At 39.5% G+C, this 18,470-nt stretch overlaps 1 protein-coding gene across 1 annotated transcript in view; it reads right to left on the bottom strand.

The window, feature by feature from the left end:
• Nucleotides 1–18,470, bottom strand: part of Atl1 (atlastin GTPase 1) — a 59,419-nt gene that overhangs the window by 16,748 nt on the left and 24,201 nt on the right. Inside the window, exons 3-7 of the mRNA XM_051195938.1 lie at nt 16,758–16,892; nt 16,225–16,329; nt 14,417–14,467; nt 12,170–12,226; nt 771–863 (exon numbers count right to left, since the gene is read on the bottom strand). Coding sequence (XP_051051895.1) covers nt 771–863; nt 12,170–12,226; nt 14,417–14,467; nt 16,225–16,329; nt 16,758–16,892 — 441 coding nt within the window. The remainder of the gene's footprint in view (nt 1–770; nt 864–12,169; nt 12,227–14,416; nt 14,468–16,224; nt 16,330–16,757; nt 16,893–18,470) is intronic.

The following is an 18,470-nucleotide window of genomic DNA, read 5'->3' as shown; positions in this document are numbered from 1 at the left end:
GCCAGGATCCAAGGCAGGAACCCAGAGGCAGGGTCTGAAGAAGAAGCCATGAAGGAGTGCTGCTTATGGGCTTGCTCCCAGAGATTTAGTCAGTTTGATTTCTTATACAACCCTTAGCCGCCTGCCCAGGGGTGGCTCTACCCACAGTGGGCTGGGCTCTCCCACACCAATCATCAAGAAAATCCCCCACGGACTTTGCTACAGGCCAGTCTGATGGAGGCATTTTCTCAATCGAAATTCTTTCTTCCCAGGTAAAGAGAGAAGTGGACACTAACAAACAAACAACAACAACAACAAAAAAGAAAACAAAACAAACAAACAAACCAAAAAAAACTAACCAGTTCCGTACTTAAGTCAGACAAAGGCATCTGAATGGCTAGGTATGTCATACAAGCCTAACCCCAGTCCCTTGTAGATAAGGATTTAATAGTGTGTAGAAAAGGAGTATGAGATAATTATTTAAACTGTCAGTAAAATGTGAATCTAGACATTTACACTGCAGTCTTGAACTGTTTTTATCTTCAAGAGTTTTATTTGCCTTGAGGAACAAATAAGTGTTTATCTACCAAAGCAGTATCTGTGTCAAATTCATTAGCAATAACTTAAAAGTACAGTTCTATAGTTCATTACAAATCCATCTAAAGTTGTTTTTTAGAGAAACTACGAGGGGCAAGTGAAATTGTGGCTTCTGAGTACTCAGGAAATCATTCAACAGAGATATGCTAGCTTATTCTGGGGAAATGGCATGCACCTATTAATAGTTAACCAACCTTGAGTCGTTTTTCCAAGAACTTGGCGCCACCATCAGCTCCATATGAAAATTCATATGGGAAACTCCAGTCTCGAACAAGAAATATCAGACTCTGAAAAGTAGTAAGAAGGATGGATAAGAGTACTTGGAGGTTGCAGCCCTCTGCTTTTTACTGGAGCCAACTGTATTATCACATCTTAACTGTGTTCCTTATTATATTGTAGAATTAAAAGCAAATATCAAGTCTTTCAAAGTTTCTCAGCAATCTGCCATGAGCTTATCATGCTTCCTCTAAGTGGGAACAGCAAGCTGCCTACAAACTCCAAGATGAATGCATCCCACTGAGATGAGGGACAGTTGTGTCCCACCATTAAGCTGACTGAATTGAGCCATAACTAGATTTTGTGTGGTGTGGTCCAAGGGCAGTCTGTTTGTCCATCCATCCATCCTTCCTTCTTTCCTTGTTTCTTCTTCTCTCTTTTCTCCCTCCCTCTCTTCCTCCCTACCCCTCTCCTCTCTCTGTCTCTCTCTCTGTCTCTCTCTCTCTCTCTGCCTATGGCAAAATGTATGTGTAAGACACCAGACCTACTTTAAAAAGATTAAAACTTTGGAGGCAATTTCACTATGTAGTCCAGGCTGGTGTTTAATTCATTGTGTAGACCAGGCTGGCAATGAATTCATAGCAATCCTCCTGGCAAGCATACACTACCAGCTTTTATCTTTTTACATTTTAATGATTTATTTATTTTTAAATCATGTGCAGTGGTGTTTTGCCTGCATGTATGTCTGTGTGAGGGTGTCAGTCCCCTAGAACTGAAGTTACAGACAATTGTTAGCTGCATATGGGTGCTCGGAATTGAACCCAGATCCTCTGGAAGAGCAGCCAATGCTCTTAACCACTGAACCATCTCTCCAGTCCCGTTGTTTTCTTTTTTAAAGTTTCTTTTTAAACTTTTTGTGTATATGTATGTAAGTGTATGGATGTAGAGGTCAGAGGACAACAGGTGACAGTTGGTTGTCTTTTCTTACCATGTGAGCTCTGGGGGGGTTTTACTGTTAATTAGCCTTAGCAGCAAGCACATCTACCCTTGAGTCATCTTGCCAGCCCTCCACCAGCTTTTTCCTTAAACTTTATTAAAATTTTATAGAGCCAATAGTATGCATTTTCTGATCACAAAAGTTCAAAGTGCAGGGGAGAAAATTTAAAATGCTTTCCAAATCTGAAGTTTATGCACACAGAGTAGGATGAGGGAAAAAGGAAGACAATTTTATTAAAAACAAAACAAAACAAAAACAAACAAAAATGTGATTATCAATGTCACAAACAAAGTGAGAAGTATATTAAAATATAATTCAAATTAAGTGTCAAAGAAACAGGATGACATTTAAGATAGTGATGAGTTTCAAGTAGTTGATTTTTACCACCAGTTCATAAGTTGTATGTTCACTTTAAAATCTTCTGTGTTGCAATATCTTCTACATACAGAAAATCACATATAATGAGATGGCTTAACATATTTGCAGAAACTGAGCACAGCATGTAACTAGCACCCAGATGGAAGAACAATGTCTACCACTCCTGTAGCCCCCACTCCTGCTTTCCTCCCCTCCACGTCTGCCTAAAGGGCACCACCATTGTGACTAGAGAAATAATAGGTTAGTTCTGTGTGCTTTCACTTAGCATTGCATTTGTGAAAGCCACCGTACTGATGCATAACTGTTTATCATTCATAGTCATCACTGAATGATAGTCTATTATGTTAAGGATATGACTGACCCTTAACTTCTTGCCATCAGAAAAGTAGATTTCTCAGATTTCCTCTTATCTTTCCTCCTATTTCTTATTTAAGTAATAACTTTGAAATACCAATATAAGCAGTTTGAGTATAAATGGTTAAAATACAATAGACACTGGCAGCTCTGTCAAAATGCATGTAGCAATCCTAAGGTAATTTTGTAGGTCCGATTGCCTATGCCCCAGGCTATTCTGTACTTTCCCCATGATAATACTTTTAATACCAGAACATTATGAATTTCTTTCATTTGTAAATAATAAGATACAATTCCAACACAATTAAGTTAAAAACCACAGAATTTTTTACTGGTTCCATAACTGGCAAGATCAGAGCCTTTTCTCTTTCTAATTAGTCCTTTCTATGTGATGGCCAAGACACCACCAGGATTCTGAAGATCGTATTAGATTAGCACTGCTGCACAGTTCAGTTTTTAGTGACAGTTGCAGAGACTCGCCTATCTGTGATTGAATGCCCAGTCCTGTCACCTCCACTGTGGTCAGATGGATGAGGTGGTCTGAATGGACTTTCTCTAAGGAGTGAATGGCATCCCTGTGCCTGAACCAATGAAAGCAGACTCCCTGTTGGAAAGAGTTCTAATACTTAGAAGTGGTGGTTGGGGACTAGACAGAAAAACCCAGATCTCTACTCCTGTACTACAGTGCAAGCCTCTGGAAGCAAAGACTGGATCTCTTGCTTGCCCATTATTAGAGTGTTTGGCACAGAATCAGTGTCCCAAGTAGAGTCCTAATTTTTTATTATTAGCATTAATGTCAAGGTTCAGAACACTTTTATGCTCTATAACCGTTAGTCTTGGTTGTGCTCCTGTTGTTTCTAATTTGACCCAGCACATCAGGAATCCCTTGGCTGCAGGCTCCAGGCCAGCTCTCACCATTCAAACCACCAACTTGTGGTGCTGGGGTTGGGCCCAGAGCCTCACACTCAGTAGGTCACCAGCAATCTTCACAAGAGAGTAAGAGTTGCTTCCCTTTCTGACTACTCTCACTCTTGAGAAGATCTTCTACTTATTCTATAGCTATTGCACTAATTAGCTAGAGTTAAAATTCTTAGAGTGACCTTACTTATTGAATGCCACTATGGTAAATTCTCTGGGAATTAATATGCTAAGTGTATTCAGTATATTCTAATATTAAATAGAACTCACCAGTATTTCCTACAGAGCTAATATAAAGATTCAAGTTTTGCTTCTATCAACTTTTAAAATATCTTCTCTCTGCTACATTTGTTCCATTAGCTTCTTTAGGGGCTCTCATTTTGCCAGTGAAACACAAGGGTGTACAACCTGAGGTTTATATAATTTGTGGGGCAGGGGAGAATTTCTGTAGGAAAAATAACATAAAAGACTTGGGGGAAAGTCTGATAAATATCACAAATATACACACACAAAACCCCAGGCAAATAACTAATATACCTTTATCACATTTCTTTTTTGAAAAATGTTCCAAGTTAATCCCCCTACACACACACACACACACACACACACACACACACACACACAGAGAGAGAGAGAGAGAGACAGAGACAGACAGACAGACAGACAGGGAGACAGGGGAGGCAGGGAGGGAGGGAAGGTGGGAGGGAGAGAGGAAAGGAGGGAGGGAAGGAGAAAAGGAGGGAAGGAAAGCTTACTATGTATCCCTGATTGGCTGGGCACTAGATATATAAACCAAGCTGGCCTCAAACTGGGATTCAGGGAATTACTACGATGCCAGCTTCAAGTACACTGCTTTACACAGAGTCAAGAACTCTGCTGTGGAATAATCCTTCTGTACACTGTGAATATGCATTATTCTCATTGGTTAATAAAGAAGCTGACTGGCCTATAGCAATGCAGGATAAAGTTAGGTGGGACAATCAAACTCAGAATGCTGGGATGAAGTAGGGCGGAGTCAGAGGAGATGCCAGCCAGCCTTCAAGGGAGCAGGATGTGTACAAAATGAAGTTAACAATCTATGAGCCACATGGCAAAGCATAAATAAGAAATATGAGTTAATTTAAGTCTAAGAGTTAGCTACTAACAAGCCCGAGCTGTTGGCCAAACATTTGTAAGTAATATTAAGCCTGTTAGTGATTATTTGAGAGCGGCTGTGGGACAGGAAAACTCCACCTACACTTCTCCAATTTCTTTGAAATGGACCCTTTAACATCAACATTACCAATACTGGGTGAAGCTGACCTGCTCATTATCCCTAGGTCTCTTCAGTGGGCAAAGCTGTGTGTGTGTAATGTAGAATACTGCCTTAACTCATGCTGGTGTGTGTATTTTAAACACTCAGATGCAGACCAAGATGTTTTCATCAAACTCTTTTATCATATCTGTACCTCTTTACCCAGACCCTGAATCAGGAATCTTGGTTTTCTAAGCACAGGAGAATACTGAATTATGACATCCCATAATTACTTAAAGTTTTATATTACAACATAAAACATGAAAGCCCCAGAGTAGTACTATCAATGCTACCATCAATGGCTATGAATATTTAATGAAAACTTTCAAAACCTTTGGCATATGTATTCCTAATTTATTTGCTCATCCAAGGAGATATTATGATGTTCCCCCTTTTATCTTTGATTTGCTCTAACTACTACAGATGAAGGTGACATGGTGTTCACATCAGCATTGTTTATGAGGAAGTCCTTCTGTAAATTTCTCACTTGGGGGTAATGGAATAGTACTGTGTCACTCTTACATCCCGGTTATAGTTTGAAACTCAATCTTTTCTTACACAGCCCCTCTTAGTATGAGACTGTATGATGTTTATCTTGTTTCACCATGATGGTGCCCTTTTCCTGATGTGTAGATGCTGTGGGGGAGAGGAGAGCTCTTTGCAGAGAGAACTAAAAATATCCATATATACCATCTTTAGTCTACTAACTTTAAATGGATGTCCACTTTTGTTTTTTTTTTTAAAAAGTCAAAATTTAGCTTGTACCAGGAACATTTCTACCTACAATAAGTATCTTGAAAACAGATGTTAGCTAAGTAACTGAAGTAGAAATTTGTAAGCCAGGATAAATAAAATGAAGTACATGGGTATTGTATTCTTCTTGAGCAACTTTTGTCTCATTCTTTGCTATTTTCTATGGGTGTTTTCCTTCAAACTAATGAAGACAATCTGTAGAAAAGCCAACGTGAAGCCTTACTTTTCCAAATTATCAACTTCCAATAGTAATCATAGAATCAATGCTATTGTTTAATTTCCCAAACTTGCTTGTCAGCAGCTCTTTGGTCAAAACAACACAGAAGCTTTGGTCTCTACAGTATTTTCCAATTCCTACAGAGAAAGCACATCCACTGTGGATGATATTCAGACACTGATAGTTTACTAATTAGCTTATTAACAATTGCTTATCATTATCTGATAATGGTAATGACAGCCCCTTCCCATTATATCCCAGGTACTTTGTGTGCTCTATTTTTATCACACCTAGAATTCTAAGAGTTGCAACCCTCATTTCAAAAAGCCATCAGTTTCCTGCTGCTAAATCCTTATATGTTCATCTGTATGGGCAAAGATAGGACCAACACCATAAAGGCCCCCATTTGTCATATAAAACCACATTAAATTGTAATAGTTTTTCAGGTGAATTAAACTGAGTTAGGCAAATGGTAGGCCTATGCTATTTTATCTTACAAATGGTCTTTTTATTTGCATAATGAAAATTACTGACAATTTCTCTTTTGGAAACAAACTATAGCCATTTGAAAATCATTCAGAAGGGATGTTATAGTCCTCTTGTGAATTATAGTGAAAAATGAAAACAAACCAAAAAACCAAGGGCCCAATTGCTGGACACAGCTATATGAACCAAAGATCTCAATTCAACAACATGTAAAGTACAGGGTATTCTCAGGATAATATTAAGATATTGATGTTACAAGTATATGAAATATGTCAGTTTATGTGTTGATGTCCATATGAAAATTTAAATGATATAGTAGTGGAAAACTAATGCTAAATTTATGTGCATATCCATTATAAAATATGTGAAATTAATCATGGCCTCTGAAGGAAAAACTGATTTAGAATCAGTAGCCAATAAATATCTGAACTAGACTTAAATGTGTTTAATCAATCAATTTCAGTTTTAACTTTAGCTTCAGAGAAAAGCACTAGGAATTATTGGAGACTATAAGCAACAGCTTGCTTCCATCAACAGCCTGGGAAAGCCAGTCTATTAGCAAGACTCACACGTGGAGAAAAGCAAACTGATGGCCTTGTTTTGTGGGTTACAGAGGCAAGGGTGGGGAGTACTGGTCTTGCAGTATGTCTTCTGTTGAAGCATTCTGTGTGGTTCAAAGGTGAGGGGCAGACCAACCTCAGCCACAGTTAGTTCCCTGAGCATGTCTCCCTCTGCCTAAGTGACTTAACAGAAGTAGATAACTCTAGCAAAAAAAAAAAAAAAAAAAAAAAAAACAAAAACAAACAAACAAAAAAAAAAAACAAAAAAAATGACTCACAAAGTTTCTGCCCTTAAGACCTGTAAGGTAACTAATGACTAATGAGGTGAGATATGAGAGATATGATTGTTAAAGACCAGATCACAAATTATAGTTCAACAAGTACTGGGGATGGGAGCAGGCAGAGGCAGAGAAGAAGGTGGTATCTAGGTCCGATGCTATGGACCTAAGGCCAGGGTAGAGGCCAGCTTTACACTGTCATAGTATGTGTGCACAGTTTACATTTATAGACTACTCTGTCTGGCCCTTTCCTCACTGGATAAAAAGAGAAAGAAATTGAACAGAGATATTGCTAGCACAGTGAGCATATAAAACATGCTTTTGCACAGGGCCCACTGGCTCAGTTGTTATCTTTATCCAGCGGTTACATTCAATAACTAAATGTGGAAACCAAGAGAACTTTAGCCTGAACCTTAACCCAATTCTGGGTTGCCAGATAAGTAATTCTAATTCGTGTACCTCTCAGATGACCTAAGTTGCTCTCTGGACAAAAACCTAAGTAGGGTAGGCAGCCTTCCCTGGTAGCTGTCCTCCATGGTCCCATCACATATTCATTCCCACCCTAGCAGGCAGACAGAAACCTCTCTTTTTCTCAGTGTGGTCAGGTAATTCTCTGACATTATTTGGCAGCTCCCATTACCACAGATTTTTGCCCAGGAATGTTTTGTTTCAAAGTGGCTTGAATCACTACCAAGGAATTTTGCTGGTAAACATCTTTAATCATGGGAATAGAGTGATCTTGAATGGAATTAAGTCAACTAGAGTCAAAGAATTCCTGATTGTCTGCATAAAGGCCTGATATGAATGACTGATTATAACAATTTCTCTCACGTGACATTTAAAATTTTTTTTGCTGTTGTTTTGAGACAAGGTTTCTCTGTGTAGCTTTGGAACCTGTCCTGGAAATAACTCTTGTAGATAAGGCTGGTCTCAGAGAGAATCACAGAGATTTGGCTGCTTCTGCCTCCCGAGTGCTGGGATTAAAGGCATGTGCCACCACCATAAGGCATAATTATAACAATTTCTAATTGTTTGTGCCATGTATTTCCTTATTACAAACACATGCACATGTGCAAACGTGCACCTGTGCGTGTGTGTGTGTACATACACACACACACCAGCAACATTCACTTTCATTGAAATCTCCCCGGAACTGGTTAGATGACTAGCCATTACATCTCTATTCAGATGTGTGGGCTTCTACTTTTATCTAAAAGAGAAGGTTAAGTTCTGTTCTGATGTCAAAAGCACTGGTGGGATTTGAGAACATGAAGATGGTTAATAAAGGTGTTGCAGGAGGGCCAGGAGGCAGCTCAGGGAAGAGAGCTTACCTTGTGTGTGCCGGGGTTTGATCTATATACTGCAAAAAAGGAAAAGAGGACTATGGAACAGACTAGGAGAAATTAACTGAGAAAACAAAGTACTAATGCTGAGGAGATGAGCCATAAGAGACTAAATGTTAAAGGTTTCAACTGCATGTCCAAGAAAGAAACAAAGGCTTCTGAGAGGAAGTCAAGTTCATCCACAAGAAAGATTTTTTTTCTTTCTTTAAGGATCTATGCCTCTAATTTTCCTACTACCAGAAAACTTGAATTTACTGACCACCTGATACAGACCCAGCACTCCATCTCTCTGGTACTTTTCCTGCTGCAGATGCTGTCTGCCAGGGTAGGTACAGTGGCTGAAACAGACCTTAGCCATACCGTATTTAAGCAGGACCTAGGCAGTCAGCTTCCTGTGGAAACACCACCACCTGGTGATCTTATCTCTTACTACAGATTGCAATCCAAAGGTCTGTTACATTGCTTAGAGCTGGCTTCTTGGGGCTTGCAATGAACAGTTATTACAATTGGTTGAGTAAACTGATATATCATTTAAAAGCTATTTTATGCTGCTATTTCCTACTTTTATTAGTTTATGTACACAGGTGTTTTGCCTGCATATATGTCTGTGCATCACTCAAGTGCCTGGTGCCCACAGGAGCTTGAAGAGGGTATGGGATCCCCTGGAACTGGCATTGCAGATGGTTGTGAGCTGCCATATACACAATGGGAATAAAACCTGAATCTTTGGGAAGAACAGCCAGTGTCCTTAACTGCAGAGCCATCTTTTCAGCCTCATTCATAAGTTTTTTTTCCTAATCTAAGTGTGAATTATGTCACTAATGTTATAAGTCCTGAGAGTCTTGTTATATTATGTACTGTATTATATATTTGCATCTTTCCTTTTAAATATATGATATATAGTATCTTTTGTTTTGAATTTAGTTGTTTTAATCTCAAATGTTATAAAAGTGTTATTAAAAGGCTGTGGATGTTACTTTTATGACTAAGTAAGTTTCTCATTTCAATTTCAAACATATTTTAAAAAACCCATACTGGTTTAAGGAGTCATTGCTGACTCATTTGGTCAAAACAATGTGTGTGGTTTTTTTTTTAATTTTTTAAATGGTCTATTTAGTTTTATCTGGTATACATTGATTGATATTTTGTCTGTGTGATGGTGTCAGATCCCCTGAAACTGGAGTTACAGACAGTTGTGAACTGCCACATAGGTGCTGGGAATTGAACCTAGGCCCTCTAGAAGAGCAGTCAGTGCTCTTAATCTCTGAGCCATCTCTCCAGACCCTTGGGTTGTTTTTTTTAATTTTATGCATGTGACTATTTTTGCTTGCATTTATGCCTATGTACCTACCATGTGCATGGAGTTACCAGGGAGGTCAGAAGAGGGTATTGGATCCTCTGGGACTGAAGTTACAGACAGCTGTGAGCTACAACTGCGGGTGCTGGGAATAGACCCAGGTCCTCTGCAAGAGCAGCAGGCGCTCTTAACTGCTGAGCCATCTCTACAGTTTTTTTTTTTTTTTTTTTTTTTTTGGTGTGTGTGTGTATGTTATGGTGTATATTGACGTGCATGTAGGTGCATGTATTTTGTATGGTGCTGAGTGTGCAAAAGTGTTCAGATGCATAGATGCATGTGCAAATCATAACATAGCTTTGGGTGTCGTTTCTCAGGAGTTGTTCCTCTTGGTTTTTGAGATAGGATCTGTCATTGGCCTAGAATTATTCAAATAACTAAGTTAGCTGTCCATGAAGTTGTGGGGAACTGCCTGTCTGCACATGCCCAGTGCTGGGTGTAGGAAGCACCGCTTAGTTAGAACAAGCATTAGAGAAACCAGGACTGTCAATCACACGGGTCTATTTTCTTCAGTGGAAGGAATGGAGGGTGCCTGATCACCTAGAATGCCAGAGTGAAAAGTGGACAGTCAACCTGGTGATTCTTTGCTATTCCAATAGGAACCAGCCTCCACCGGAATCCCTCAATATCCTGAGCATTGTTTAGGCCCAAGTCCTGGGTGAATAGAACACGTCCCTATTGCAGAGGCCCCATCAATAGAGTTTATTCTTATATAGATCCTTCCTCTAGGCCCTAGCCATGAGCTATCAGCCAACAGAATTCAATTCCTATTGTAAAGGTCACAATTCTACTATGCTTAAATGGATAAGAAAAGTAAACCACGAGGTCAGTCTCTGGAAAGCTATGTATGACCCAGTGTCTGCAAAGATGGCATTGCCCTGAGTTTCATTCTTCACCTCTTAAGAGGATCATTCCCCCTCACTCCCAATGCAAGCCATGAGGCTTGTGGGATGGGGCAGGGGGCTAGGGAGTGTCCCAGACTGCTGGGATTACAAGTATGTACCACTATGTCTGACTTTGTACATTGTTGCTAAAGATCAAATTCAAGCCTTCAAGCTAACATGGCAAGCACTTAACTGACTGGGCCATTTCACCAGACTCCAAAACTTGCTTTTCACTGACATTTCACAAAGTCAACATGGTTCACTATTAAGTAGCAATCTCAAAAGTTTTCCTTATTATTTGGTTTTAGGACACTGACAGTTTTTGTTTGTGTTTGTGTTTTTTTTTTGTTTGTTTGTTTTTTGGTTTTTTTTTTTACACCAAAGACATAATTCCTGTCTGTATGTATCTATCTATGTATCTATTGGTTAGTCTTCATGTTAGTTTATGTGTTAGGAGCAGTGACACTTGCTGGCAAAACTTACAGTCCCTTTCTGGAATTTACAGTCTAGAACAGCAGTGCTAAGGGTAGAAAAGTCAGAGCAATATTGCAGTTTCCACTCAGCACTTAACTATCACCCGCCGGATGGATTAATAAGAAACACAAGTGCACAGAAAGGACTGTGAGCCATGCTGCAGACTGTAAAGCAGGATTGGTTTCTTCTTCCTCACCACTTCCTCCGCCACTTCCCTGGATTGCAGAAAAACACTCCTGGCAAAGGACAGTCCTGCCTGTTACTGGCCCACAACTATCTTCACTATCAGTCCCGAAAGGTGGTTCAATAAGTTTCCAGAACTACATGAAATCTCTTTCTGGGAGGCCAATTCCTCTTCTGGATGGCACTAGCGCTTCAATATTTGCCTTCCAGCATGGGATTCCTGGGAAGTTCTTAATTCTCTGGGACCTGGTGTTTCAATAGTCTGATAGCTGAAGGGATGAACACAAGCTTCTATAGAAGCCGACACAGTGGGTAGACCATCATCAGCTGGACTGGTTGCTGTTACACTTGGGCAACAGATATTAACGTGTAAGAAAGGGCACCGGAGCCTCTTCCCCAGTATCACTTTTACTACCCCAGGTTGGTTGTTTTAGATTTCATGTCTAGCATATGTCAACTGTCTTCTGTGACATTTCTAGGGCTGAATTCAGGGGAAAGTTGATATTCTCACATGAGCCGGAATAGCTAAGACATGTTTTTATTTCTCTATTTCGATCTTTTATTCATATCAAATAGCTTAGAATAGGAATTTAAAACCCCTTCTCTTTCTTCCTTTGAGACAGGGTCTCTTACTCACTATGTAACCCTGGGTGACCTAGAACGACTAATGTGCATCAGGCTGGCTTTGAACTCACAGAGTTCACAACAATCTTGAACTCACAACAATCTATCTGCCTTGAACTCATAGAAATCCATGTGCCTCTGCCTCCCTAATGCTGGAATTAAAGACACACACCACTACACCCGGCCTAAAAATGCTTCTTGAATGAAATAAATCAAGGAGAGAAACATGATCCTGATGAAAATCACAGTAAGAATTTCCTGTCATTCAACTTTCACCTACCTGAAAAGGCTTCAGGAATGTTTCTTCCATTGCTAACCTGCCATACTCAGTGAAAAGCTAGGAGGAAAATCAAAGAAAGAAGGGTTGGGGAGAGAGAAAAAGATTGAGATTCGTTTACTCGTTGGGTTTCTTCTACTCACTTCCCCCAGCTATAACAGAATGCTACAGTATGATGATTACATAGTAAATTTCAGGAAACAAGCATTAATCATATAAAACCAAGATATAGTAATTACATGTCAAAAATTAAAAATGTTACATTTTAAGATGAGACTTCTGCTTTAACCTTCTCCCTTTCTTTTCCATATGTATATGTTTCATGTATGATGTATGTGAACCACTGAGCTACTGAGCACTGAATGCTAAGCACGTGCTCCACAGGTCGACCCTAGCCTTAAAACTCATGTCTTTGGCATAAAAACTGTAGAAGGGGAGCACATGGGAAATGACCTTTCAAAGCAGATCTTACACTGGCTTAGAGGGTCATAAATCAGCTAGGGTACATTTATAAAGATGGATCCCAGGGAAATTTAAAGGTACAATGACCTGAGTTACAAAAGTAGGCATTTGGCTTTAAAAGTGGGGAATTAAATGTGCTTTCTTCTCTTATTTTTTTATTGCTTACAACTAAGAACATGAAGTACAACAATGAGAATTTTTGTTTTAACAAATGCATGGTTTTAGTGAACGCAGGCCTGTGGAGATGACTGACAAGGCTCCTGATATCATCCAGGTGGGTTAGATGTTTCCTCATTCACATATTGGGCTAATCATACTTCTTGGAGTTGGGAAGAATGCTGGCCCAGCATCCCCCTGCTCCTTTATAATACCCCCCCAGTACCGACACTCCCAAAGATCAGTGGAAACCAGGAAAGCAAAGGGTAATTACTAGATACTTCATTTGAGGGATGAATTCCAAATCTGGATATGTCTAAAAGGTAACTGGTCCAGGGACTGCACACTTATCAGCTTTGTGTACTGACATAACTTGAATTCACAATCACTCCAAAGCAAGGTGTTGTCATTTACAGGAAAAAAATTTAAATGATAAAAATACACGGTTAACTCATAATCACTGCCAAAATTTGGTCCTTTTGTACACATACATAAATAAACCAGTGTGTAATGGCACCATGCTGTTCATCAGGAAAGTAACTAACTGGGTTATGTCACTTGCCAAAGCAGTAGTTGATTTTATTATGGAAATATACCCAGCAGTTAGTCTGTGTATCAGCTATTTGTCATAAACAATCAGTGTGAGATACCAGGATATGTCCAGTAACAACTGGAAGTGAACTCCAAGTAATATTTCCAATGCCTTGGGTTGTGCTGCTCTATTGTCCTTTATATCTATCCATCAAAGTTTCACATTTCACTGCATGGATATGATATACACGTTAGGTGAAATTTTATGTAAAAACATATAGAGCTATCAAAGGGATAGAAGCTTTGCTATCTACTCAAGAATAACATCAGCAGAGTCAGAAGAACTGAGAACATGAGAAAAATCTCTAGAAAATATCTACTCTTTTATTTAAGATTCCAACTTCCTGGAGAGTGGAAGGAACACAGTCCCCAGTCAATGGTTCTTACCCCTAGCTACTATTAACTAGCCACAGGAGCCTCAGCAAGTCACTCAGTTTTTCATCTCCACTTCCCTCATCTATGAAACATGAAGGGTAGATTGGAACCACCAACATCTCTTTCAGATCAGATCTCAAGTCTGAGCCGTGAGGTCCACAAGGAAAGAAGTCTGGCATGTAACAGACACCATACCAACAAGTTATCAAGTCCTCGACCTTAACATTTTGACAGTGAAATTTAGAGACTCTTTATATTAAAGATTCTTTGTCCATTTTGTTGTTGTTGTTGTTGTTTTGTTTTGTTTTGTTTTTCAAGACAAGGTTTCCCTGTGTAACAGCCCTGGCTGTCCTAGAACTCACTTTGTAGAGCAGGCTGGCAGATCTACCTGCCTCTGCCTTCCAAGAGCTGGGATTAAAGGTGTGCACCACCAGCACCCAACTCTTTGTCCACTTTGATCTGCCACATACTTTCATGTATTTATCACTGGGAGCAAGAAGGTTTAGAAACAAAGGAATATGGAAACTATTAGAAAGAACATAGCCATATAAGACTAGACAAGAGACCTGGCAACAGCATGACTCTTATATGGTCACATGTCTGAAGTTCCCCAAATTCTGGTCTGCCTGTCCACAAGACCACCAGAGACACAAAACATGCTTTTACCTGGAGGTGCTGAAGATCATCCTCCTGGACATTTTGGGATAAGTTATATACCTTGATTATGGAAAGAGGTCAAGATGAGAAGACAATCAGCATCACTTCATCCTTCCATTTTCATACATGTCAGTTATTACACAATTGATTCTCTTACGTACATGTATGAGACCCCAAGAAAGGAGTAGAGAGGGCTTGGCAGATAATAAACAACATACAATTGTCATAAAAATATAAGACAAATACAGGAGTCACTTGCTGCGGAGTCCAAATATTACAAATGTTTTATGGACCTATTTAATAATCACTCTTCAAAGCACACCGAGTGAGCATAAATCTAAACGTGAACAACTTCTTTGGGAATGTGTGCGTGTATTGGGGGGGCTGTTTGTTTTTATAGTGTAAGGAACACCTCAAGCCCTTTTTATTTTAGGTGAAGGTTTCATCATGTTGCCCAAACTTGTAATCCTCCTGCCTCAAACTCCCAGAAGCAGGGGTTACAGAAGTAGGCTGTCCTGCCCAACTGGAAAATTACTATTAACCCTTCATAATTCATTGATTTATTATGTCTACATTAAGTCCCTGCACACAGAGGTTAGGCTCTGAATACCACGCTCACAGCTCCGGCTCCTGCCTTGCTCTTCCACTACAGCATAGCCTTAAGATGACACTGCGTGGGTTTCTTATTTTCCTTGCGGTGATCAACATCAGTAACTTTAAAGATAAAGGTATGGGTGCTTATATGTTTACATATTGACACAAACAGTATCCTTTTTTGTACTTATTTAAATAAAATTTCTCAGGTATTAATTTAAAATAGTCATTACTCAACAGACTTTTTCTATGAAAAGATTCAATGTTTCCAGGCCAATTATAACACTAAACAATGAATGTTAAAAGCAAAGTCAAACTGATTTTAATTGGCTTATGCAAATGATCTTTCCTATTGATTTCAAAGGAAATAGATATCAACTTGGTACTTCGAAGATTCATTGAAGAAGCCCTCCACAGACTTTCAGGACAATTTAGAAAGCCTATAATCCCCTATCCTGCCCAATAGTACTTTTAATAAGAGAAAGAGAAAAGAATGGGAATTAAAGAGCATTCTATGAACACATATAGCTTTCACATTTTACAAACATTTCCACCGATGATTTATTATTATTGTTGTCTTTGAGAGGGGTGTGTGCACTCAGGGGAAGGGTGCCAGGAACTCTGTGTGGAAGTCAGGGGACACCTCTGGGGAGTCTTTTCTTCCCTTCTACTTCACAGCATGTCAGCTTTGTTCAGCAAGTAGTTTTACCTGCTGAGCTATCTCACTGACCAACATTTTTTTTTTTTTTGTTTTGAGACAAGGTCACATGTAGCCCAGGATAGCCTCAGACTCACTGCATAACCAAAGATGATGTTAAACTCTTGATCTTTCTGCCTCCATCTCCTCAGTACTGGGACAACAGGCATTCCCCACCATACCTGGCTTATATGGTGCTGGGGATTGAGCCCACGCCCTTCTAAATACAAAGCAAAGAAAGACACTACCAACTGAGCAACATCCCTAGCTATAAAATTTAATATTATTTAATGTGTTGTAAAATTTAACAGAAAATGTAACAATAATAAAGCTACTTTGGACTAAAGCAGCCAATTTAGAAACTGGTCAGTAATTAGACTACACCAACAATTCTATTCATGGGGAGTTAACTGAGCAACATGTATGATTTCCCATGCTCTTTGCTCATTGCCATGCCTATGTAGAAGCACTACTCATGAATTTTAGTTAAGAAACACCCACAAATAGATTTTTTTTTATTCCATACCTGTATTGAGCTGATCATTGTGCTAAGGGCAAATACTGTGGCCGAATCTCTCAAAGTTGACTGACTGTCAAAGGTTCCCTGAGTATCCATCAGTAGCACTGCAACCTACAGGTGAATAGAGTACATTACTCTTATTGTATACAATACCCAGGGCACCAGGGTTACCATGACATTAACACCAGAAGAACTAAAGGAATCAATGAATATTTAACTTCTTACATGTGCTATGAATGTCACAGAAAAACTATTAATAGCTGCTGGGTATAGTCATTTTTAATTTTTCTCTAAGAACCTAGTATAAAAACGTAGCACTGAGATGATGTAAAACTATCAGTTTGATATCTACTATTCTGTATCCATTATGATTTTTGTCTCCTGGGATCACTGAACAGTTTAACAGGGATCATTCAACTAGACACCACTCTTAGCCTATAGCACTATGTGAAATGGACAAAAGTTTTCAAAAGACTATTTTCAAAGTTACTACTGAAATTAAAATTTCAATTTTATTTAAAATTTAAAATGTGTCATACCTTTTTACCATCAAGTTTATTGATAAGGAAAACTTCACTCCATATCTGGATTCCTGTGGTTTCTCGTTCAGATCCACCTCTCCATGAAAATCCAGTCAATGGTTCATTGTAATCTCCAACCCAGTCAACAGATTCCTATAAATTTAAGGAAGTATATGATTAGAATTGGATATGCATGTATGGTTTTTCCTCTCATCCTTTTTGATGCTTCTTTTTCTATAATTCAAATTAAAAGGAAAAAAGTACATAGTTGTTACATTGATATAGTCATTTTATTCATCTGTTATGGCTTATGTTAAATGGCTAATGTCACTATAATTTATATACATACACATGTATATGATATATATATATATGTATATGCAAAATGGAAATGTATATAAAGTATAAGTGGAAACAACATAGGAAATAGAACAACTGATTCATTTATTCATTCATGTACGTATACCTGTGTCTGATGTGAGGATACACATATGTGTGCACGTGCCTGCGCAGACCAAAGAAGGTATTGATGCCCTCTAGCTAGAGTCACAGGAGGTTTGGGGTATCTGTCATGGCAAGTGAACTCTGGTCCTCTGGAACATCAGTTAAGTACTCTTAAACCTCTAAACTATCTCTCTGGAACAACTAATTCTTGATGAGGTTAAAAAAAAAAAAAAAGGTGATTCTTGCGGCAACTCATTCAGCCAATAGTCTTTGAGGTACAGGCCCCTTCTGAGTGAGGTCTCAGGTGCTATGTGTGGACTGACAGCAAACTAGCTCTCTCTTCACCATCCAGGGCTCTGTTCTGATTCACAGGTGAGCAGGACTGACTGCCATTGTGAGACCTCAGAAATCCACACTGCTGCAGTTCTACAAAATGCTCATTGAGCAGGGTCTAGGCATTCTCACTCCTACAAGAAGTCCACAGTCACAGCACTGAATAGCAACAAATCCTGCAAGGTTCCAGGGCCACTAGGCTGTGGTTCCTGTCACCGTGCTGCTGACAAGACTTTCCCAGCCACCCTTACCCCAGAGTGGGACTTGGTCTTCCTCGTGAAGTTCTGAATCACTTGGCTCCTTGGGACGGGGGGAGAAAAAGAGAGATTTCGAGCTTGCTCCTAGCCCACATGTACCACCCGAGACCCCACCCATAAGGGGCCAGTACCTCAAAGACTATTGGCTGAATGAGTTCCCACACAGGTGATAGCAGAAGACTGTTTGGGAACTATCCAGGTGAACAACCTGGAGAAGATATCAAGGAGATAAGAAGTCAACAGAAGAGCAAAGGAGGGAATGAGTGAGGAAGGGAGGAGTATTATTTAAGGGCAGGGACAGTTGTGGGGGAGAAGACTGGCAGGTGGGGAGGTTAGACTGCCAGATTGTAAAGGCCCAGAAAGGTGCCTAATACAGATGCTTATCCTTCAGGCAAAAGGGAGTCAGGAAGATGCAGCAGGAATCACTGCTGTGGAATAATCCTCTTGTACACTGTAAAGATTTGTCACACGAGTGGTATAATAAAATGCTGATTGGCCAGTAGCCAGGCAGGAAGTATAGGCAGGGTGACCAAACTAAGGAGGATGGGAAGAAGGGCAGAGTCTGAGGAGTTGCCAGCCAGATGCAAAGGGAACAGGAGATAAATGTGTCAGCTAATAAAGATACAGCCACATGACAGAATGTAAATAAGGAATACAGGTTATCTTAAAATGTAAGAGTTAGTTATTAATAAGCCTG

Source organism: Phodopus roborovskii, unplaced genomic scaffold (genome assembly GCF_943737965.1).
Source record: "Phodopus roborovskii unplaced genomic scaffold, PHOROB, whole genome shotgun sequence".
NCBI classification, from domain to species: domain Eukaryota; kingdom Metazoa; phylum Chordata; class Mammalia; order Rodentia; family Cricetidae; genus Phodopus; species Phodopus roborovskii.
Note: the sequence above shows the minus strand (reverse complement) of the source record. Positions and strands in the feature narration are given on the sequence as shown.